The sequence below is a fragment of the Salvelinus namaycush genome, chromosome 7 (genome assembly GCF_016432855.1).
Source record: "Salvelinus namaycush isolate Seneca chromosome 7, SaNama_1.0, whole genome shotgun sequence".
Classification (NCBI taxonomy): Eukaryota; Metazoa; Chordata; class Actinopteri; order Salmoniformes; family Salmonidae; genus Salvelinus; species Salvelinus namaycush.
The window spans coordinates 42,598,641-42,623,802 of NC_052313.1; the positions used below are offsets into that span (position 1 = coordinate 42,598,641).

The 25,162-nt window shown below is 42.8% G+C and overlaps 1 protein-coding gene across 2 annotated transcripts; it reads left to right on the forward strand.

The window, feature by feature from the left end:
* The first annotated feature begins 300 nt into the window (after positions 1-300).
* On the forward strand, positions 301-19,576 carry LOC120051252 (signal transducer and activator of transcription 1-alpha/beta-like). Of its 2 annotated transcripts, XM_038998013.1 has the most exons (24): positions 301-494; positions 4,718-4,845; positions 5,047-5,191; positions 5,359-5,454; positions 5,618-5,704; positions 5,823-5,901; positions 6,003-6,094; positions 6,998-7,149; positions 7,270-7,428; positions 9,001-9,093; positions 9,199-9,258; positions 9,374-9,485; positions 9,607-9,648; positions 9,989-10,072; positions 14,754-14,852; positions 15,041-15,176; positions 15,296-15,351; positions 15,455-15,546; positions 17,279-17,418; positions 17,511-17,699; positions 18,134-18,209; positions 18,357-18,477; positions 18,627-18,665; positions 19,024-19,576. In XM_038998013.1, the coding sequence occupies exons 2-24, from the start codon at positions 4,718-4,720 to the stop codon at positions 19,057-19,059; spliced, it is 2,313 nt and encodes a 770-aa protein (XP_038853941.1). In that variant the 5' UTR covers positions 301-494; the 3' UTR covers positions 19,060-19,576. The 2 variants fall into 2 exon arrangements, with proteins under 2 accessions (XP_038853941.1, XP_038853942.1); XM_038998014.1 differs by lacking the exon at positions 18,627-18,665.
* The last annotated feature ends 5,586 nt before the right edge of the window (positions 19,577-25,162 follow it).

The window sequence follows — 25,162 nt, forward strand, 5'->3', positions numbered from 1 at the left end:
TAATAAAGAATTTGCTTTAGATGGTTTGCTCATGTTTTGGGGAAATTTGCGATGTGGTCAACAAATACAAACACATAATCTATCTTTGATTACAGTTAATGAAAACTGAATTTTACCATTGTCTTCTAATATCCACGAAAATACTTCAAATGGACGGCGAAGAATATCAAGGGAGGTTGTTTATCTATCAGAACAGCCCTGTACGGTTTTGTCTGGCAGCAAACTCTGCGTCTTGATTGGCTATCGAAAAAGAGTCTGAGTAACCCTGATCATATGCGAAACTCCTATTGGAGAAGACATTATTCTGCATGTGGGCGTCATCAGGCTGTTATGCTACAGATAGAACCATAAGATTCGTTTTAAAATATATATTTGGTTACGTTGTTTGATGTTGTAAGTGACCTGACTGTACTTTTGCAGCGGATCTACAACAGGAAACCATAATTTCTTCAAGTATTTCGTTCGTGATTTGTTGTCCATAGTCAAAGTAAAAGGTAAGGCGATCTATAATTTATAAGTGTTGATGACAGCCTCTATATCAGCTCGTTAGAAAGGAGAAGGAAATCAACTACTTCAAAGCACTTGCAGTCTGTGTTTGGAAACGAGGAAGGACCTTTTGTGTTGAGAACGGGGAAATTAGGTTGTGGTCTGAAGCTGAAAAACGTGAAGTTGCTCGATCCCTGTCGAGGGAGGAGCTGATGTTTTGTATATGACGGTAAAACATGCTTATGGTGACAATACAATGTGTTGGCACCTTCCATTCTTGCACATTTCGCATAAAAAAACTATATTTCAACAGTCTGCGCAGGCAAATTTGCTTAACTGCTAAACTTGGAATCACAACTCCCGTACATACCCCTCGTGATGAAGGCAGCCAATGGCCTGCTTCTATCTTCGATGTAAACACAGCCTCTTGCGCCAACCGCAAGCTGCTGCCTGGAACAGATATATATATTTATTTGACCTTTATTTAACCAGGTAGGCAAGTTGAGAACAAGTTCTCATTTACAATTGCGACCTGGCCAAGATAAAGCAAAGCAGTTCGACACATACAACAACACAGAGTTACACATGGAGAAAAAATATATACAGTCAATAATACAGTAGAAAAATAAGTCTATATACAATGTGAGCAAATGAGGTGAGATAAGGGAGGTAAAGGCAAAAAAAAGGCCATGGTGGCGAAGTAAATACAATATAGCAAGTAAAACACTGGAATGGTTGATTTGCAGTGGAAGAATGTGCAAAGTAGAGATAGAAATAATGGGGTGCAAATGAGCAGAATAAATAAATACAGTAGGGGGAGAGGTAGTTGTTTGGGCTAAATTATAGATGGGCTATGTACAGGTGCAGTAATCTGTGAGCTGCTCTGACAGCTGGTGCTTAAAGCTAGTGAGGGAGATAAGTGTTTCCAGTTTCAGAGATTTTTGTAGTTCATTCCAGTCATTGGCAGCAGAGAACTGGAAGGAGAGGCAGCCAAAGGAGGAATTGGTTTTGGGGGTGACCAGAGAGATATACCTGCTGGAGCGTGTGCTACTGGTGGGTGCTGCTATGGTGACGAGCAGTGTGGCTGGTGGCATTGTCATTGTCATGCTGGAGGGTCATGTCTGGATGAGCCTGTGTAACAGTATAACTTTAGTACGTCCCCTCGCCCCGACCTCGGGCGCGAACCAGGGACCCTCTGCACACATCAACAACAGTCACCCACGAAGCGTCGTTACCCATCGCTCCACAAAAGCCACGGCCCTTGCAGAGCAAGGGGAAACCCTACATCTAGGTTTCAGAGCAAGTGACGTAACTGATTGAAACGCTACTAGCGCGTACCCGCTAACTAGCTAGCCATTTCACATCCGTTACACTTGCAGGAAGGGTACCACATGAGGAAGGAGGATGTCTTCCCTGTAACGCACAGCGTTGAGATTGCCTACAATGACAACAAGCTCAGTCAACAAGCTGATGCTGTGACACACCGCCCCAGACCATGACGGACCCTCCACTTCCATATCGATCCCGCTCCGGAGTACAGGCCTCGGTGTAACGCTCATTCCTTCGACGATAAACGTGAATCCGACCATCACCCCTGGTGAGACAAAACCGCGACCCGTCAATGAAGAGCACTTTTTGCCAGTCCTGTCTGGTCCAGCGACAGTGGGTTTGTGCTCATAGGCGACGTTGTTGCCGGTGATGTCTGGTGAGGACCTGCCTTACAACAGGCCTACGAGCCCTCAGTCCAGCCTCTCTCAGCCTATTGCGGACAGTCTGAGTACTGATGGAATGATTGTGCGTTCCTGGTGTAACTCGGGCAGTTGTTGTTGCCATCCTGTATCTGTCCCGCAGTTGTGATGTTCGGATGTACTGATCCTGTGCAGGTGTTGTTACATGTGGTCTGGCACAGCTGTCCGTCCTGTTTCCTTGTAGCGCTGTCTTAGGCGTCTCACAGCATGGACATTGCAATTTATTGCCCTGGCCACATCTGCAGTCCTCATGCCTCGCAGCATGCCTAAGGCACATTCACGCCGATGAGCAGGGACCTTTGACATGTTTATTTTGGTGTTTTTCAGAGTCAGTGGAAAGGCCTCTTTAGTGTCCTAAGTTTTCGTAACTGTGTCGTGTCGGTGATCAGGCCTACCACAATTGTGTCGTTGGCAAACTTGATGGTGTTGGAGTCGTGCTTGGCCATGCAGTCATGAGTGAACAAGGAGTACAGGAGGGGACTATGCACGCACCCCTGAGGTGCCCCTGTGTTGAGGATCAGTGTGGTAGATGTGTTGTTACCTACCCTTACCACCTGGGGGCGGCCTATCAGGATGTCCAGGATCCAGTTGCAGAGGGAGGTGTTTAGTCCCAGGGTCCTTAGCTTAGTGATGAGCTTTGAGGGCACTGTTGAATGCTGAGCTGCATAATGTTGGATGCATTGGAATATAATATTTAGGTTGTTTAAATTATTAACTTTCCCACTAACCTTCTAAAAGTTGACGGTGCCAAAATCTAGTGTGAGACATGTTTCCGGTAATGTTCGTTTCATGCATATACATTTGAACAAAGCACATCATCACAAATAGTTTTTCACCATTTATTGACTATGGAGACAAGTAGCGAAGGTGGCTTAGGGAGTATTTGAAGTATCTAAATATAGTGTAACCGACCAATCAATGTAGTCTATATTAAGTACTGTGGAGGGAACAATCATGAGAGCATGAGAGCTTTACCATCTATGCCAGAAGCCCGAGCCTCTGCTAGAGACTAGAACTGTCGTCAACGCATGATTCGGTATTCCCCCTTCTCTCTAGGAGCATTTGTGTGCCCAGGCCCCATAGGCGTATCAAAGATCCCACCCTGGTCACTAATGTAGCTAACCGATGTAGAGAGAGACAAGTACCTTAGCAGAATGCAATCTAAAGCTTGTGTGGTCTAGAGACGACAGCTCTACCATCTATGGCAAAAGCCTGGGCTGCTGACGACAACAATATAATTCTCCCCACTGCATGTTACAATAGTAAAAGTATCTGTTTTGTCATGTGTTAAACTGATTCTACATTGAATTTAGTCTTCGAAATGTACAAACAACCATGTGTATCTGTAGTGGGTGTTCTTCAACTCTAAAATGCCCTAGACTGTCCAAGACAAAATCCACAAAGAAAAGACAACAGGCAAATGTATATGTGGTCCCAATGTCTAAATAGTGACAGCAGGGCTAGTTCAAACTGCAGTAGCAGGGTTCTCCTCACAGGTCTGTGAATCAGCCCATGATTAGCACTTGTTGATCTCTGGGAGCAGGACACATGAGAGCTGAATTGATCAAGTGAGAGACCAGAATGAATCAAATAAATCATCACAGCAAAGGAATGTAATTTGTGAGCTAGAAAATGAACATTCTGACAGTCTGTGGCAGGGTGCTCTGCAATCATCCTAGTCCAGCTATTGACAGGGATAATGCGGCGTTTCGTATGTGGGTCCTTCCTTGATGACTGTATTAGATGTACACTACTTGTCCAATAGATTTTTGTGGTCTTAAATTATTACTTTGAATTATTACTCCCGGAATGACATGCTAGCTAGTGATAAACCTACATTACCTGCTCCTGCTAGCTAGCAACATATCTTCTTATTAGCAAGCTAGCTACATTACTAAGGTTGCTGTGTTCTAGGTTGGGAGTCGTTTTACAGCTTGCGTTGACGCTATCATGTTTCTATAACTAAATAGTTCAAAATAAATAGACTTGATACCTGATAGCAGTTTGTCGGACGAAGATCGCTCTCGAGATGTCACCAGCTGTCTACTACCTTAGATACGGACACCGTGACTGGCAGACGTGATCAGCAGAGAGAGTACCATGAATAGTACACACGTTTTGAGTTTTGTACTCTAGCGAACATAAAAGCATGTATTTAAATGTTTGTGTTCAGAAGAAATAAATACACACTATGTAAAAACCAGCTCCTCCCTCGACAGAGATCGATCATCTCGAATACTTAAACAGATCCTGTCGCTTGCTACGGGCCATAACCTAAAGGGGTCCGGAAGGACCTTTACCTAGAACAGCAAGCTGATACAGGCCATATTGTAACCAAATACACGTCTCAAATCTAATGGTTATTGCTACCAGGTGCATTGATCCATGTTATAGTAGTTCCTGTCTCAATCTTAAACAATATGAATATCTTAATTTATTTCATTGCCTCATTTCATAACTCACTGTTACTCCTCCTTGATCAGATGGCCCAGTGGTGCCAGCTGCAACTACTGGAGTCTAAATACCTGGAGCAGGTCGACCAGCTCTACGATGACTCCTTCCCCATGGACATCAGACAGTACCTCAGCAAGTGGATTGAGAGCATCGACTGGTAAGCAGTAATGCGAGGAGAGAGTCTGCTGTATTTAATAGATAAATAAAGATTCTATTCTACTATATTCGGATCTATGCCATTCTATTTTAGTGATGCTGAGAAGCTGCTGTATAATGGATAAATAAAGCTCTAATCTCTCTACTGTTATCTATTCATATCCTTCATCCGATCTCTTCCCCTGTGATTGAAACACTGTAGGGAAAATGTGGCTGTTCAGGACTCCTTAGCAACAGTACGTTTCCATGACCTCCTAGCCCAGCTGGATGATCAACACAGCCGCTTCGCCCTGGAAAACAACTTCCTGCTACAACACAACATCCGCAAGATCAAGCGAAACCTCCAGGTGTAGTATGAGCTCAGTCGCGTCTGTGCCAGTGGCCTTTACAAGCAATAGAGTTTGGATGTTACAGTAATGATCTATAATAACTATTTTTTTGTTTTATTCTGGTTATGACCCCAGTGTCTGAATGGTTTTGGGGATTTATAGTAATAAAGTACACACTTTCACAGGACCACTTTCAGGAGGACCCCGTTCACATGGCCATGATCATCTCCAGAAACCTGAAGGAGGAGCAGAAGATTCTGGCTGCTGCCAAAAGCATAGAGGTGCCTTACACAGACTTTTATTGACATGCATTGTATTTTTACAAAATCACCACACGTCTTTCTCTATCCATGCTGTCAGATATTGTAGGTGATACATAACTGTATATTGGAGTGTTTTACATGCTTTAACTGTGGCGTTAAATGAACAGTATTTTCTTCTCAGACCGACAGAGAAAACACACAGACTAGCATGGTTCTGGAGAAACAAAAACTGGACAACAAAGTCAAAGACATGAAAAACAGGGTTCAGGTGAGGGATCATTTCCGTCATATACTATATGTTGATTCCGTCAGTGATTTGCAGTACATGTTCATGCATGTCAGGTTTTGCCATCTATCTGATCCAAAGTGTTTATCTCACTTGCTAGGAAGTGGATCAGAATGTAAAGTCTCTGGAATACCTTCAAGACGAGCATGACTTTAAGGAAAATAACCTTAAGAACAGAGGTGAGGTGTTTTATTCTCTATCTGTAGTAGATCATCTATTTACAGGAAGCTGTGTTTCAAGTATAGTCAGTAAGATAATGTTTTTCCTTCTCCCACTTTAGAACATGAAATGAACGGGCTGACACCGAAACAGCTGGAACACGAGAAGCTGCTGATTGCAGAGATGTGTTTCAAGCTGAAGTTCCAGAGAGTGGTAAGAGGGGTCAGGATGAGGTTAAACGGTGACGTTTTATCATCACATTGTACTGTGAATATTAACCGATTTGTTTACGCCTCAATTACCACTAAAACGACATGTATTTTAGTCATTCAGAACATGTGAGTTGCGACTAAGGGGGCTTTCACACCAAATTGGTTTGGTGCGTTTTTTCCAAACTCTGGTGTGTTTACCCCCTTAGTTTGGTTCTTTGGACTGGTGTGAACATTATATCCGCACTTGGGAGGGCACTAAACAATGCACAGTGGTTCACTCAAAAAGGGTGGTCTCGGTCCAATTCAATTCGCACACTGGTGCGGTTCGCTGCAGGTGAGAATGCAGTCAGCCAAAACACAGGAAAAGAGGTTGTCATTATTTTTGGTTGTTTGACAGCATTTTAATTCATGCACGCAGCATCATCACTTGAGATCTCTGAAACATTTTGAGAATAGCAGCGCATCCAATGCAGGTTAGGGGAGCCGGGGGTCTATACCGGGGGATATAGCTGAATATAGCCTATTTACGTTGCAGTTAGAGCAGCTATTGCGCTCCGTTTCCTCCCGCATGTTGTTGGAAGACCAAAGCGAAGGTAATAGGAAGATCGGGACACACAAGTGATGCTTTATAATAATCATAAATGGATTTAACGTGAGCATTTAAACAAATGACTTTTATGGACACATGGTTTTGCTGAGGAATTCTTTTCATTTGGAAATGTCAAACCAATCGGATCAAATAGGGGGAAAAGACAATGTAACAAATAGATTAGAACTATATCTCAAAACTATATGTGAAAACGCCCTTAGAGTGTATTATCCAGCAATAACCAGCCTGCTCACATTGAAGAGTAGATAATAACTGTTCTTTGTGTGCATGGACTTTATTTAATTTCCTCCACAGGAAGTGGTTGGCCAGTTGGCGGAGGTGCTCAACATGGCCGACGCGGTCCAGTTAGACTTGATCTCAGAGGAGATGGCGGAGTGGAAGAAGAGGCAGCAGATCTCCTGTATCGGAGGACCACCCAACGCATGTCTGGACCAACTGCAGAACTGGTGAGGAGGCTAGTTCATTCTTTTGGGCATCTCTTGTCTGATCGCGCAAAAATATGAATTTAGGAACCCAACAAATAAAGTATTAATCTTATTCTGCTTCATCTTCTTCTTCCCCTGTAGGTTCACAGCGGTGGCGGAAAGCCTGCAGCAGGTGAGGCAGCAGCTGAAGAAGCTCCAGGAACTAGAGCAGAAGTACACATACGACAACGACCCAATCAAACAGCAGAAAGGCTTCCTGGAGGGGCGGGCCCTGTCACTGTTCCGGAACCTCCTAGAACAGTGAGTGACACCACATTTGTATTCCAATGTTAAAGGCCCATTCTGTGTTTTTCGCTGGTGTTTTTGATTATTTTATAGTTTTTTTTGTTTTGTTTTTCTCCCCAATTTTGTGGTATCCAATTGGTAGTTTACAGTCTTGTCCCGTCGCTGCAACTCCCGTACGGACTCGGGAGAGGCGAAGGTCGAGAGCCATGCATCCTCTGAAACACGACCTTGCCAAGGCGCACTGCTTCTTGACACACTGCTTGCTTAACCCAGAAGCCAGCCGCACCAATGTGTTGGAGGAAACACCGTACAACTGGCGATCGCAGTCAGCGTGCATGCCTCCGGCCGCAACAAGGAATCGCTAGACAGTGATGGGACAAGGACATCCCGGCAGGCCAAACCCTCCCCTAACCCGGAGGACACTGGGCCAATTGTGCGCCGCCGCATGGGTCTCAGCCGGCTGTGACACAGCCCGAGATCGAACTCGGGTCTATAGTGGCGCCTCTAGCACTGCGAAGCAGTGCCTTAGACCGCTGAAAGTATTCAGACCCCTTGACTTTTTCCACATTTATGGAAAACACCAGTCTCAACGTCAACAGTGAAGAGGCAACTCCGGATGCTGGCCTTCTAGGCAGAGTTCCTCTGTCCAGTGTCTGTGTTCTTTTGACCATCTTAAACTTTTATTTTTATTGGCCAGTCTGAGATATGTCTTTTTCTTTGCAAATCTGCCTAGAAGGCCAGCGTCCCGGAGTCGCCTCTTCACTGTTGACGTTGAGACTGGTGTTTTACGGGTACTATTTAATGAAGTTGCCAGTTGAGGACTTGTGAGGTGTCTTTTTCTCAAGCTAGATACTCTAATGTACTTGTCCTCTTGCTCAGTTGTGCACCGGGGCCTCCCACTTCTCTTTCTATTCTGGTTAGAGACAGTTTGCACTGTTCTGTGAAGGGAGTAGTACACAGCGTTGTACGAGATCTTCAGTTTCTTGGCAATTTCTCGCATTGGAATAGCCTTCATTTCTCAGAACAAGAATAGACTGACGAGTTTCAGAAGAAAGTTCTTTGTTTCTGGCCATTGTGAGCCTGTAATCGAACCCACAAATGCTGATGCTCCAGATACTCAACTAGTCTAAAGAAGGCCAGTTTTATTGCTTCTTTTAATCAGGACAACAGTTTTCAGCCGTGCTAACATAATTGCAAAATGGTTTTCGAATGAGAAATTAGCCTTTTAAAATGATAAACTTGGATTAGCTAACACAACGTGCCATTGGAACACAGGAGTGATGGTTGCTGATAATGGGCTTCTGTATGCCTATGTAGATATTCCATAAAAAATCTGCCGTTTCCAGCTCCAACAGACATTTATAACATTAACAATGTCTGCACTTTATTTCTGATCAATTTGATGTTATTTTAATGGACAAAAAATTAGCTTTTCTTTCAAAAACAAGGACATTTCTAAGTGACCCCAAACTTTTGAACGGTAGTGTATATATACTGTATTTTCTACCCATTTGTTCTCTAAGAATATCTAAATGCCTCTATACAGTATATCCCCTCTAAATTCCTTGTGTCTGTGGTGTTTCTCAGTGCCTTGGTGGTGGAGAGACAGCCCTGTATGCCCACACATCCACAGAGACCTCTGGTGCTGAAGACACAGGTGCAGTTCACTGTCAAGCTCAGGTAAGCACAAACACAACAGCACCTCCCGTCTGTAGTTCCTCCCGTCAGTAGTTCCTATGAATCCGTCCAGACCTGGTTGAGTTTTGATTTGTATTTTCTCTCTAGATTTCTTGTGAAGCTCCAGGAATTCAACTATCAACTCAAAGTGAAAGCTTTGTTTGACAAGTAAGTGGATGAGTGTGGTAGAATATATGTGTTTGTGCATTGTTATGCCCTGCTCTTGAATTTGTGATGTGAATACATAACTAAAGAAGGAATGCACATTGCATTTTCTCTCCAGGGACGTTACAGAAAAGAAAGGGTTTCGTAAGTTCAACATATTGGGTACCAACACAAAAGTTATGAATATGGAGGAGTCAAATGGAAGCTTGGCTGCAGAGTTTCGCCATTTGGTAAGCTGGCACAATTTACAAATAGCATACAGGGCATTACATCTGAATAGGTTGTCCCGATTGTCCGTTTGGACCTGCACTGTCATCACTCCTTACAGTTTATTCTCTGGTTTCAACACAGCAACTGAAAGAGCAGAAAGTAGCCGGCAACAGAACAAATGAGGTGAGAGACTATCTGGGTTATATGACTGTCCCATAATGACAAGGTAATCAGTTACAGTCAATTAATTCCGATAGATATGAGAAGTACTAAGTACAGCGTGGTACTGAGTCCTAGGGTGCGTCACAATAATATCTATTTTCTCCTGAGAGTGCACTCGTTCACTACTTCCCACATATCTAAAAGCATTGAATTGGTATGGTTCGGAGGGAGTTTCCATCATATTTCTTATACCAGTCATTTCCTTTCAAATCGGGGAAGTGAACAAGTGCAGACTTTTGGAGGAAGGCAAGACAATTGGTACATAGCCCTAATGTGTTACTGTCTGACCATGTTATTCCAGGGGCCTCTCATTGTGACAGAGGAGCTGCACTGTATCTGCTTTGAATCTGAACTCAACCAGTCAGGTCTGGAGCTCAAGCTAGAGGTAAGTGGTCTGAAATATAGTTTAGAAAGGAAACACCAAGTAGAAAACGTTTTTTTTTTTTTTACAATTTATTTAAGAATGAATAATGCAAGTCGTGGCGATATAGGCTCTGCTCCTTCAGGGTAGCTCACTGGCCATGCAAAGCGTCAATATATAAAATGACCTACAAGCAGGAAAACAGAACCTAACAGGTGGAGGCTGGGGTGGTGGTGGGATTAAAGAAGCAAACTGATACTAGCAGTAGCAGCAAGCGGCAGCAGGATGTGTTAGCAGAATCAGTCATCTTAAATAGAACGCCAAATAAGGTAAAGGGGATCGTTACTAGCATCTAATTGGTGCCATCTCAGCTGATGCTGAAGCGGGCACTCGGGTTCCTTTTCTGAACTGGCTTCACTTTATTTCAGAAAACAAACACCACATAGAAATATGTTTAACCATTTATTAAATAATTCATATTTCAAATCTTGGCGATATAGGCTCTGTTACATCAGGGGAGCTCACTGCCCAAGCAAAGCGTCAATATATGAAATTACCTACAAGCTATACCAATCCCCCAAAACAGCAGAACCATACACCAGACGACTGTGTGTCGCTACTGCAGAAAGTGCCGTTGAGACATGATCAAATAGACCAGCTAGGTCATCCTACCATTACAAGACTATACTATGTGTGTATATGAACCATGTGTAGAATGCGCTTTGCAACGTATGTCTTATACAGTGCCTTGCAAAAGCATTTATCCCCGTTGGCGTTTTTCCTATTTTGTTGCATTACAAGCTGTAATTTAAATAGATTTTTATTTGGATTTCATGTAATGGACATAAACAAAATAGTCAAAATTGGTGAAGTGAAATGAAAAAAATAACATGTTTCAAGAAATTATACAAAATAAAAAACTGAAAAGTGGTGCATGCATATGTATTCACCCCCTTTGCTATGAAGCCCCTAAATAAGATCTGGTGCAACCAATTACCTTGAGAAGTCACATAATTAGTTAGATTGCACATAGGTGGACTTTATTTAAGTGTCACATGATCTGTCATGATCTCAGTATATATACACCTGTTCTGAAAGGCCCCAAGAGTCTGCAACAGCACTAAGCAAGGGTCACCACCAAGCAAACGGCACCATGAAGACCAAGGAGCTCTCCAAACAGGTCAGGGACAAAGTTGTGGAGAAGTACAGATCAGGGTTGGGTTATAAAAAAATATCAGAAACTTTTGAACATCCCACGGAACTCCATTAAATCCGTTATTAAAAAATGGAAAGAATAACAAACCTGCCAAGAGGGGGCCGCCCACCAAAACTTACAGACCAGGCAAGGAGGGCATTAATCAGAGAGGCAAAAAAGAGACAAAAGATAACCCTGAAGGAGCTGCGAAGCTCCACAGCGGAGATTGGAGTATCTGTCCATAGGACCACTTTAAGCCGTACACTCCACAGAGCTGGGCTTTACCGAAGAGTGGCCAGAAAAAAAGACATTGCTTAAAGAAAAAAATAAGCAAACACGTTTGGTGTTCGCCAAAAGGCATGTGGGAGACTCCCCAAACATATGGAAGAAGGTACTCTGGTCAGATGAGACTAAAATTGAGCTTTTTGGCCATCAAGGAAAACGCTATGTCTGGCGCAAACCCAACACCTCTCATTACCCCGAGAACACCACCCCCACAGTGAAGCATGGTGGTGGCAGCATCATGCTGTGAGGATGTCTTTCATCGGCAGGGACTGGGAAACTGGTCAGAATTGAAGGAATAATGGATGGCGCTAAATACAGGGAAATTCTTGAGGGAAACTTGTTTCAGTCTTCCAGAGATTTGAGACTGGGACAGAGGTTCACCTTCCAGCACGACACTGCTAAAGCAACACTCGAGTGGTTTAAGGGGAAACATTTACATGTCTTGGAATGGCCTGGTCAAAGCCCAGACCTCAATCCAATTGAGAATCTGTGGTATGACTTAAAGATTGCTGTACACCAGCGGAACCCATCCTACTCGAAGGAGCTGGAGCAGCTTTGCCTTGAAGAATGGGAAAAAATCCCAGTGGCTAGATGTGCCAAGCGTATAGAGACATACTCCAAGAGACTTGCAGCTGTAATTGCTGCAAAAGGTGGCTCTACAAAGTATTGACTTTGGGGGGGTGAATTGTTATGCACGCTCAAGTTTTTTCTGTTTTTTTTGTCTTATTTCTTGTTTGTTTCACAATAAAAAATATTTTGCATCTTCCAAGTGGTATGCATGTTGTGTAAATCAAATGATACAAACCCCCCAAAAATCCATTTTAATTCCAGGTTGTAAGGCAACAAAATAGGAAAAATGCTGGGGGGGGGGAATAATTTCGCATGCCACTGTAGTTCTCATATGACACTGGGTACCCTAGCTTGAGGCAAGATGAGCTGTTATCTTAGTATATTCGTTGTCTTGTCTGTGTGCTTAGGGTCGTTGTCCTGTTGGAATGTTAACCTTTGCCCCAGTCTGAGGTCCTGAGTGCTCTGGAGCAGGTTTTCATCAAGGATCTCTCTGTACTTTGCTCTGTTCATCTTTGCCTCGATCCTGACTTGTCTCCCAGTCCCTGCCGCTGAAAAACATCCCCACAGCATGATGCTGCCACCACCATGCTTCACCGTAGGGATGGTGCCAGTTTTCTTCCAGACGTGACGCTTGGCATTCAGGCCAAAGAGTTCAATCTTAGTTTCATCAGACCAGAGAATCTTGTTTGCCTTTTGGAAAACTCCAAGCGGGCTGTCATGTGCCTTTTACCGAGGAGTGGCTTCCGTCTGGCCACTCTACTATAAAAGGCTGATTGGTGGAGTGCTGCAGAGATGGTGGAGTGCTGCAGAGATGATTGTTCTTCTGGAAGTTTCCCCTAGCTCTACACAGGAACTCTAGAGCTCTGTCAGAGTGACCATCATATTCTTGGTCACCTCCCTGACCAAAGCCTTTCTCCCCTGATTGCTCAGTTTGGCCGGGCGAACAGCTCTAGGAAGAGTCTTGGTGGTTCCAAACTTCTTCCATTTAAGAATGATGGAGACCACTGTGTTCTTGGGGACCTTCAATGCTGCAGAAATGTTTTGGTCAAGTTGTAGAAACATCTCAAGGATGATCAATGGAGACAGGATGCACCTGAACTCAATTTTGAATCTCATAGCAAAGCGTCTGAATACTTCTGTAAATAAGGGATTTCTGTTTTTATGTTTAATACATTTGCAGGGGGGGGGGGGGTTATTTTTTGTCATTATGAGGTATTGGCTGTAGTTTGATGAGAGGAAAAAAGTTTTTCATCAATTTTAGAATAAGACTAACGTAACAATGTGAAAAAAGTAAATGTCCATAAAAAGTGAGTGTCCATAATGCAAACAGTACTTAAGAGATCATGCAAGATTAAAGCGAAGGAGCACTTAGTGTATTTCAGACTGAAGAACCCATAAAGCCATCATACGGACCCCGCCTCTAGAAAAGTGCAATGCAACTACAACACCTTCGCCTTAACTTGGACTCAAACTTGTGCTACTGAGAGAGGAGAGAGAGGCTTTTCCGTAGTCCATGAGCGTAGCGGAAAGGTTGATCCTGATTAGGCTACGCACGTAGCATAAAACAACATGCAGGTGCATGCACGAGTGTGCAGAGGGAGAGTGACATGATCATCTAAAACCATAGGTCGACAATATAGTCTACCTGAGCTGAGCTGTCTAGCCGGTAAGCCCTGAGAGAAGATAGATGATGACCTGATAACAAGAAGAAATAGACCAAATAGATACTGAAATATGCCTGCATATTAGTTAGCTCAGAACAGAAGCGGCAAGTATAGCTGTAATTGCACACTATTTCAGACCTGCACTTTAAATTGAGTGTTTTTAGCTAAATGTATAAGGGAAGGTTCCAGAATGATACACCTTCAGTCAGAATATGTACGAAATTGTAAGTGTGACTGCCGGTGCAAGTCACACTAGCTAATGTGACTGGAATACACCGTAAATGTATAGCTGGTACTATAGTGTTTTGCAGCGGTCTGGTGTCCCGTGCGACACATAATAGGCTACTATCTAGATTGATTGCTGCACTAAACAAATTAGCGGCCGCAAATACTATCAAATCGCCAACCTGCTCGTGTCATCAAGAAAACATTGGTACTCGCTGTATATCGACGCATAAAGGCTAGTGTAGGCTACTTCCTCCTGTATAGGCGAGTCGATTTCTCTGTGATGGGGTGTGTTACCCGAGCGCACGGACTCTGCCCGATACTGGCATTGGAAACAAACAAACCAAGTATACAATTCTCCCGAGACAAATCTACTCGCTAGCTAGTTGTAGCCGCTATTGACAACAGCAGAGCAGCGACGTGGATTGATCCTCGCAGTCAATGACATCCCCTCAGCAGCCAGACATGCCACATGAGCATGTGGAATGAGGTTCAACCACAGCTAGCAAGCATTCGCAAAGAAAATACAGATCAGAAAAACGCAGCATAGTGAGAAACGGCTAGTTACAGCAGCAGCGTCAATGCAGCAAAAGAAGCAAACGCATACTAGCAATTACAGCTGAGGCGGGGACTCAGGTTCCCTATCTGAACTGGCTATTTATTATCTATTTATATTAGGTCTACACTCCCATTTTCATAAGGTCCAACAGCACTCTGACCTTATTTCATTTGACTTTGACTTTCTCTGGCCTCTGGTCCTTCTTAGACCATCTCCCTGCCCATCGTGGTCATCTCCAACGTCAGCCAGTTGCCCAGTGGCTGGGCCTCCATCCTGTGGTACAACATGCTGACCAGCGAGCACAAGGTAGTACAGTGCATTCATTCGATTGAACCTTTTCATACATGTTATTTGTGTTGAGATCAAATCTCATTGCAAGAGAGACCTTTTCAGAAGGCCCGCGCGTCAGCCAGTCTAAATCAGATAAGAAATGGACAGGACACAAACGCACCGCTCTCCTTTTCTGTCTCGCTCGTTTCCCTGGTCTGTCCTAGAACCTGAAGTTCTTCCTGAGCCCTCCTGCAGCGTCCTGGGGACAGCTGTCTGAGGTGCTGAGCTGGCAGTTCTCCTCTGTCACCAAGAGGGGACTCAATGAAGAGCAGCTAGGCATGCTGGCCGACAAACTCCTGGGTGAGTCACGATGGGGGATTGGCTTTTGTTATGTTACCATACTTCTAATAACGTTGTTGGTTGATTTACAAACTCCCGATACTTCATGATGAGGTTAATCTAGATACATTTTCTAACAGGCCAGAAAGCACAGAGGAATCCTGAGGGCCTTATCCCCTGGACCAAGTTCTGTAAGGTAGGTCATGACTACAATATACAGAATAAAACATCTTTACAGTTGTAATATAGAAGGACCTAGTAATCCATCTAGACATCTGAAGACACATTGTCTACTGTAGAGTCTCAGTGAGAAGAGCTTTCCCTTCTGGCTGTGGATCGAAGCTATCCTGGACCTCATCAAGAGACATCTGCTGTCCCTGTGGAACGATGGGTGAGTTAGTTCTTTATCAGTCGGTTGAACATTATCATTATCTCAGAGTTAGCAGAAGGGTGTCTATAGCTTGCCACAACAGACTTCATACTGTTAATTACAATTTCTGCAATTAGCTGAGGAACGCTCAATTCGGTTCTCTTATATCGAGGCAGAGTTGTTTTGATAACTGGTTCTGAAATCAGAACAGCGATTACTTACCTTGAATTGGACTAATAATTTTTCATTCATGAGTTGGACGAGAAGGATTTACTCCAAACACCCGAACAGGCCCTCATCCCCGTAATTTGCAGGAGAAAGAGACAGAGATTTCGCGGAAGGAGATCGGGTGCCTTGTGAGGATCAGGCAACGAGTGGCTAATCTGCCCTTGCCATCCGTACTGTTAGCCAACGTACAATCTTTGGAAAATAAATGGGACAAAATAAAAGCACGTATATTCTACCAATGGGACGTTATAAACTGTAATATCTTATGTTTCACCGTGTTGTGGTTGAATGACGACATTAATAACATACAGCTCACGGGTTATACACTCTATCGGCAGGATAGAACAGCAGCATCTGGTAAGACAAGGGGTGGTGGTCTATGTATACTTGTAAACAACAGCTGGTGCACGGTATCTAAAGAAGTCTCAAGGTTTTCCTCGCCTGAGGTAGAGTATCTCATGATAAGCTGTAGACCACATTATCTACCTAGAGAGTTTATTTGTATTTTTTGTAGCTGTCTACATACCACCACAGACCGACGCAATGAGCTGTGTACCGCCATAAGCAAACAGGAAAATGCTCATCCAGAGGCGGTGCTCCTAGTAGCCGGGGACTTTAATGCAGGGAAACTTAAATCAGTTTTACCTCATTTCTTTCACCATGTTAAATGTGCAACCAGAGGGGAAAAGAACTTTAGACCACCTTTACTTCACACACAGATGCGTACAAAGCTCTCCCTCGCCCTCCATTTGGCAAATGTGACGATAATTATATCCTGATTCCTGCTTACAAGCAAAAATGAAAAGCAGGAAGCACCAGTGACTCAATCAATTAAAAAAGTGGTCAGATGAAGCAGATGCTAAACTACAGGACTGTTTTGTTAACACAGACTGGAATATGTTCCCGGGATTCTTCCGATGGCATTGAGGAGTACACCACATCAGTCACTGGCTTCATCAATAAGTGCATTGATGACGTAGTCCCCACATTAACTGTATGTACATACCCCAACCAGAAGCCATGGATTACAGGCAACATCCGTACTAAGCTGAAGGGTAGAGCTGCCACTTTCAAGGAGCGGGACTCTAACCCGGAAGCTTATAAGATATCCCGCTATGCCCTCCAACGAACCATCAAACAGGCGAAGTGTCAATACAGAACTAAGATCCAATCGTACTACACCGGCTCCGATGCTCGTCGGATGTGGCAGGGCTTGCAAACTATTACAGACTACAAAGGGAAGCACAGCCGAGAGCTGCCCAGTGACACGAGCCTACCAGACTAGCTAAATAACTTATATGCTTGCTTCGAGGCAAGTAACACTGATAGACTGATGAGTAAAAAAACTATTGAATCCCTTTAAGAATGAAGTTTTAACGTAACAAAGTGTGGAAAAGTCAAGGGGTCTGAACACTTTCCAAATGCACTGTACATTTACAGAATTGTTGAACAATGTGAATTTCCCCTGTCAAATAAACATAGAGGTTAAGAAATGTTGTTTATTTTCTTTTTCTCACCCACACAGTTGCATCCTGGGCTTTGTGAGTAAGGAGAGGGAGAAGGCCCTGCTGACTGGGAAGTGTCCAGGCACGTTCTTGCTACGCTTCAGTGAGAGTAGCAGAGACGGAGCCATCACATTCACTTGGGTGGAACACGACCAATACGGTGAGTCTGTGAAAACACACACCACACACACAGCGCCCCTTTAGCCAATTACAATTAAAAGGTTGATATATTTCGATGTGTGTGTTTCGCAGATAAGCCTGTATTCCATGCAGTGGAGCCCTACACCAAGAAGGAGCTGTCTGCTGTCTCTCTGCCTGACATCATCCGCACCTACAAGGTGATGGCAGCTGAGAACATCCCAGAGAACCCACTCCGCTTCCTCTACCCAGACATCCCCAAAGACAAGTCCTTCGGAAAGTACTACGCTAGGGCCTCAGAGGGTAAGCAGCCAGTGACCTCTTTGTTTTTCAATCCTGTGAATATTATAATAAATAATATATGCCATTTAGCAGACACTTTTTATCCAAAGCGACTTAGTCATACATTTTACGTATGGGTGGTCCCAGAATAAAGAAGCATTACTGAAATCTACTTCCATTGTCCCACAAAGAGTGGCTGAAAATTCTTCTCTCTTCAGTTTGCTCCTCAATCATTCACCTTGGTAGCAATAGTGTTATTTTTGATGTACACAAAGCCCCTGTAAGGACCCGGATGTCTGTTTGGTAGACCATCGGGGTCGTGTTTTATGACCAACCTCTCGATCAATCAATTTTCTCTGTATAGCATTGAATGACCATAGGAGTTGGCTATAGATCACAGACAGATCTGGGACAAGTGGTCTTATATCGCTGGTCCACCGTTTTTCATCTTTCAGCATCGGAGCCTATGGATGTGGAGAGTTCCAGCAGCACAGGATACATGAAGACAGAACTCATATCGGTGTCAGAAGTGTAGGTCTAGAGTATCCTTCATAATACTCCATATTCATTTTGTGAAAGGTGAAGATGCTATAAAATACTTTAGTTGTAGTTGCAATAGTCTGGTTTGAGTATGATTTTATAATCCGATTTAACTGTTATTTTCACAATGGGTTTTAGTCACCCATCTAGACTGCAAGACAACATGATGCCCATGTCGCCAGACGTGTTCGGTGAGCTGAAGAGGAGCGTTGCACCAGTGTTCCAGTGTTGGACTGGTCCAAAGGAAATTGATGCTGTGGTGAGTTAAACTTCCCCTCTGGTGTTTATTCAATTCAATTCAATTGCAGTCTGATGCCAAACCCTAAGAATTGAACAATGCATTCATTTTCGTATATGTCCCTTGCATTTCTCGTCCATTGTTGTTCTTTATCATACTACTCGCCTCAGGCGTCTGATCTCGGAGAGTTTTTAGCTGAAGACTTTCAGGTATTGTGAACGGTACCGTTTTCTCCGAATAAGCATGTCTTCGCTAGTAATAATAGGCTGTGGGCGATGTTTCAATAGTGCCAAATAATCACTAGTACCTACTGTAGTAACCTGCAGTACACTTGTTTTGTGTTTTCAGCATGAGGCTCACGTATGCATGATTGTCTGTAGTCTGCTCCATTACCTAACCAGTACGCAACGTCCTCTAAAAATGCCTCAATCTCTTGATTGGAATGAATGTGCGTGTTGCATATTCAATGCCATCATGATGCCATTTATTTTGTCCCTCTGACCAATGGTAGTTTTGCATCCATAAAGACACTTTGCTCATGTTGACATTTTATCCATCCCTCTGTAGATGTTTCAGAACACACCTGACTTGGACTGCAACTGAGCCAACAGACATGTGGAACCTGATCTTTTAGTTTTCTAGTTTTATACTGAAGCCCATTTCCGTCCTTTACTCTCCTTGAACTTCAGTAGTCACGTTCCAGAACAAATAACTTTTTTTTTTGGTACCGAGTCAGTTTAGAAATATACATTACACTTATATATTATTATATGCATTACACAATTAATAATTTGGTGGTAATGTGCATGAACATAAAAGACTTAGCTAACTACTGTAACATTTGTATAATGAATGAATAGGGACTCCTATGTCTTTCCATGCCAATATTCAACTATATACAGTCCCGTGTGGTTAACTTGCGACGCCAGGGTTGTGGGATCGATTCTCAAGGGGGACCAGTTAAAAGTGTGGAAATGTATGCACTCACTACTGTAAGTCACTCTGGATAAGAGTGTCTACTAAATGACCCCAAAAAATGAATAAAGGGAGATACCATCCATCTTTAAAATGATATCTTTATTGTTTGATCATTGAAATAAATACAGTCAAAAGGATTGGACATACCTACTCATTCCAGGGTTTTTCTTTATTTTTTACTATTTTCTACATTGTAGAATAATAGTGAAGACAAACTATGAAATAACACACATGGAATTATGAGGTAACCAAAAAAGTGTTTAACAAATCAAAATATATTTTAAATTTGAGATTCTTCAAAGTAAACACCCTTTGCCTTGAGGACAGCTTTGCACATTCTTGGCATTCTCTCAACCAGCTTCATGAGGTAGTCACCTGGAATGCATTTCAATTAACAGGTGTACCTTGTTAAAAGTTCCTTTGTGGAATTACTTTCCTTAATGCTTTTGAGCCAATCAGTTGTGTTGTGAAAAGGTAGGGGTGGTATACAGAAGGTAGCCCTATCTGGTAAAAGACCAAGTCCATATTATGGCAAGAAAAGCTCAAATAAGCAAAGAGAACTCTAACTCTACCTACATGTACATTTTACCTACATGTACATATTACCTACATGTACATATTACCTCAACTAACCGGTGCCCCCGCACGTTAACTCTGTACCGGTACACCCCTGTATATAGTCTCGCTATTGTTATTTTACTGCTGCTCTTTAATTACTTATTACTTTTATTTCTTATTCTTATCGGTATTTTTTTAACTGCATTGTTGGTTAGGGGCTCGTAAGTAAGCATTTTTGGGGCTCGTAAGTAAGCATTTCAATGTAAGGTCTACACCTGTAGTATTCGGTGCATGTGACTAATACAATTTTATTTGATTTGAGAAACGACCGTCCATCGTTACTTTAAGACATGAAAGTCAGTCAATTCAGAAAATTTCAAGAACTTTGAAAGTTTCTTCAAGTGCAGTCGCAAAAATCATCAAGTGCTATGATGTTACTGGCTCTCATGAGGACCGCCACAGGAATGGAAGTCCCAGAGTTACCTCTGCTGCAGAGGACAAGTTCTTTTAGAGTTACCAGCCTCAAATTGCAGCCCAAATTAAATGCTTCAATGAGTTCAAGTAGCAGACACATCTCAACATCAACTGCTCAGGGGACACTGCGTGATTCAGGCCTTCATGGTCGAATTGCTGCAAAGAAACCACTACTAAAGGACACCAATAAGAAAAAGAGACTTGCTTGGGCCAAGAAACACAAGCAATGGACATTTTACCTGTGGAAATCTGTCCTTTGGTCTGTTGAGTCCAAATGTGAGATTTTTGGTTCCAACCACCGTGTCTTTGTGAGATGCAGAGTAGGTCAACGGATGGTCTTCGCATGTGTGGTTCCCAACGTGAAGCATGGAGGAGGAGGTGTGATGGTGTGGGGGTGCTTTGCTGGTGACACTGTCAGTGATGTATTTAGAATTCAAGGCACACTTAACCAGCATGGCTACCACAGCATTCTGCAGCGATACGCCATCCCATCTGGTTTGCGCTTAGTGTGACTATCATTTGTTTTTCAACTGGATAATGGCCCAACACACCTCAGCCTGTGTAAAGGCTATTTGACCAAGAAGAAGAGTGATGAAGTGCTGCATCAGATGCCCTGGCCTCCACAATGACCCTCCCTCAACACAATTGAGATGGTTTGGGATAAGTTGGACCTCAGAGTAAAGGAAAAGCAGCCAACAAGTGCTCACATATGTGGGAACTCCTTCAAGACTGGTGGAAAAGCATTCCAGGTGAAGCTGGTTGAGAGAATGTCAAGAGTGCAAAGCTGTCATCAAGGCACAGCGTGGCTACTTTGAAGAATTTAAAATATTAAATAGATTTGGATTTGTTTAACACTTTTTTTGGTTACTACATGATTCCATATGTGTTATTTCATAGCTTTGACATCTTCACTATTATTCTACAATGGCTAACATAGCTTTGACATCTTCACTATTATTCTACAATTGCTAACTTTTGACTGGTACTGTATATCACCATTGCCTGCAACAGTCAGCTGAAGTGGATATACTTGAATGAAAACAAACAAACTGATGACATCAGTATACACCTGTGGTACATTCAAAATAATTAGCTAATGTTGATGTTCACCTGCACCTATACAGATGAACAACAAACACACAATGCTTATTGTGCAGCAGGGACTGGGAATACAAAGTCAGTCAAATCCAATGAAAGCAACACTAACACTTGAGATTAGTTATTCACGAGCAATATCATATTCATTCATTTTCCTCAAACCAATAAACTCCAATCTTTCATGTTTGGGCCCTCAGACAGACTTAGTCGGTGGCTTGCGACCTCACTTTTCTCATATCTTTTTCATCGCCCCAGTCTGAGTTCCTGAGCGCTCTGGAGCAGGTTTTCATCAAGGATCTCTGTACTCTGCTCCATTTAATCTTTCCCTCGATCCTGACTAGTCTCCCAGTCCCTGCTGCCACCACATCACCACAGCATGATGCTGCCACCACCATGCTTCACCGTAGGGATGGTGCCAGGTTTCCTCCAGATGTGACGCTTCGCATTCAGGCCAAAGAGTTCAATCTTGGTTTCATCAGACCAGAGAATCTTGTGTCTCATGGTCCGAGAGTCCTTTAGGTGCCTTTTGGCAAATTCCAAGCGGGCTGTCATGTGCCTTTTACTGAGGAGTCCGTCTAATGTGTGCGCTGGGAGTCGGGAAGAAAGTTCAGGGAGTGAATAATTTAATAAATAAACAAAACATAATACAAAACAAGAAACACGAACAACGCACAGACATGAATCTGAAACAGAAACAATAACGCCTGGGGTAGGAACCAAAGGGAGTGACATATTGTATATAGGGAAGGTAATCAGGCAGGTGATGGAGTCCAATACTGCAGAAATGTTTTGGTACCCTTCCCCAGATCTGTGCCTCAACACAATCCTGTCTCTGAGCTTTACGGACAATTCCTTCGACCTCATGGCTTGATTTTTGCTCTGACATGCACTGTCAACTGTGGGACCTTATATAGACAGGTGTGTGCCTTTCCAAGTCATGTCCAATCAATTGAATTTACCACAGGTGGACTCCAATCAAGTTGTAGCAAGGTCTGAAGGATGATCAATGGAAACAGGATGCACCTGAGCTCAATTTCGAGTCTCATAGCAAAGCGTCTGAATACTTATGTAAATTTATTTTTTATTATTATAAATTTGCAACAATTTCTAAAAACCTGTTTTCACCTTGTCATTATGGGGTATTGTGTGTAGATTGATGAAGGGGAAAAAACAATTTAATCCATCTTCGAATAAGGCTGTAATGTAACAAAATTTGGAAAAACTCAATACTTTCCGAATGCACTGTATGCTAATAAAATTACATAAATAAAATCCATATTGTGAAGCTGAACATGATTCACATCAATGCTATTAAACTCACCAGATGCTGATTGTGAAGTTGTACTATCAGCCACGGCTCCACAGTTCGATTCAACTAGATTGCCAAGAACATGGACCAATGAGCTTCCACGACTCAGAATGGCTGTCTTCAGCGGTGTCAAATGATTGAACTGGACAGATGACAGGCAGCCAATGAAACCCTTGGATCCTGCCCTAAGCACTTCCTCATCCAAACCAGCATGTCCTGCTGATGTACCTGTGACTTTACCTAAAGTCAGAGATCGTAGTGTGTTCATCTTCATGCCAGAAGAAAGGTTGTATTTTTGGTCGATGTCTTTGTCAATCTGGTTTAAGAAAAAAGCAAACATTTCCAAATACACTTGAACATGCCATCAAGGTGGGCTGACTGTCTATGCTGTAAGCATAATGCTTTGCTATGTTGAAATAGATTCAGATAGAGATCACTGACCTGGACATAAAGGTCTTTGCCTTCCAGGTGTACTTGGACACGGTGGAGCTGCCCATCGGCTAGGCTGGAGACTTTTGGAGTAAAGATCTCGGCTCTCTTCTCTCTGTTCAGACGGTACCAGATCTGCAGACTCCCTACAAAAGTTAAGAAAGTCTGAAAAAGCTTCTAATCTTACAATGTTGTTGAGAGATGAAGACAGAGAATAATGGATGGAGATAGAAAAAGATAGCAACCATTGTTAGCGAGGATGATAGCCAAGTACTGTTGATGGTAGGTGCTGACACAGAGTAACATGGCAGGGGTGTGGGTCGTCAGATAGCTGAAGGCAATGTTTTCTCTGGACTCGCCGTTGTGGGCATAGATGGCTGAGGACTGGCTATGGATTGGCTGACTGCTAGATGACTGGCTACCTCTGTCTCTGTTGTGCATGACTGGAAAAGGCATCTGGAAGGTAAGGGTCACCGAGGAGCCACTCTCAAAGGACATTGACACTTCTGTTACAGGGATACAAACATGGATGTCGTTATTAGTGTAGAAGGCTCCTATTCAGTAGTGCTGTATTGTGCTGTTGATCTCAGACACTGATTCAGACAGCATTTGCAAGAACCGGCTTATCTGAATGTTGAATGGGTCAGAACAAAAGGGATGCTTGAAAGAGTAAAACTCAAAGAAACATGGCTAGATCATCAATGGATCAAACAGAAGTCACACATTCTCTGCGGTACCAAGTGCCCCTACCCCTAAAGCACGACCCTGTCCAGAAACCTCATTCAAAATGCTGTGAATAGGATATATCTGAATATCTGAAGTGATAAAACCTGCTTTGATGCCAGTGGATTAATACAGGATTCATCCATAATGGGTGGCGTAGTCTCAGCAGGAGTCATGTTGTGTGTCAGCCAGGCCAGCATGAACACAGCTTTTGAATGGAATTCAATCCAACAGAAAATCAGTTTTAGAATAAAACTAACGTAACAAAATGTGGGAAAAAGTCAAGGGGTCTGAATACCTTCCAAATGCACTGTCGACTTTTTTTGTTGTATAGAGTCAATTTGAAAGATATACAATTACAGTAGAAATATACATTCTATAGTACACTCACTTTACTGAAGTGGAAACAATTCATAATTTGGCGATAATGTGTATAAACATAAAGCACTTAACTATAGTTTAGTTTTTCCACGTGTTGTGTTACAGCCTGAATATAAAATTGATTAAATTGAGATTTTGTGTCACTGGCTTACACGCAATAGTCCATAATGTCAAAGTGGAATTATGTTTTTAGAAATGTTTACAAATGAATTAAAAATGAAAAGCTGAAGTGTCTCGAGTCAATAAGCATTCAACCACTTTGTTTTGGCAAGCCTAAATAAGCTCCGGAGTAAATCTGTGCATAACAAGTCGCATAATGACTTGCATGGACTCAATCTGTGTGCAATAATAGTGTTAAACATGAATATTGAATGACTACCTCATGTCTGTACCCCACACATACAATTATCTGTAAGGTCCTTCAGTCTAGTAGTGAATATCAAACACAGATTCAATCACAAAGACCAGGGAGGTTTACCAATGCCTCGCAAAGAAGGGCAACCTATTGGTAGATGGGTTAAAAAAACAATGACATTGAATATCCCTTTGAGCATGGTGCAGTTATTAATTACACTTTGGATGGCGTATCAATACACCCAGTCACTACAAAGATACAGATGTCCTTCCTAACTTAGTTGCCGGAGAGGAAGGAAACCGCTTAGGGATTTCATCATGAGGCCAATGGTGATTTTAAAACAGAGTTTAATGGCTGTCATAGGAGAAAACTGAGGATGGATCAACAACATTGTAGTTACT

Coding starts and splice junctions, on each gene's coding strand:
- LOC120051252 (XM_038998013.1), top strand. CDS start 4,718: ATGGCCCAGTGGTGCCAGCTGCAACTACTGGAGTCTAAATACCTGGAG. Junction 6,095..6,997: donor AGCTGAAGTTCCAGAGAGTG/GTAAGAGGGGTC, acceptor TTTCCTCCACAG/GAAGTGGTTGGCCAGTTGGC. Junction 15,177..15,295: donor GCTGGCCGACAAACTCCTGG/GTGAGTCACGAT, acceptor ATTTTCTAACAG/GCCAGAAAGCACAGAGGAAT.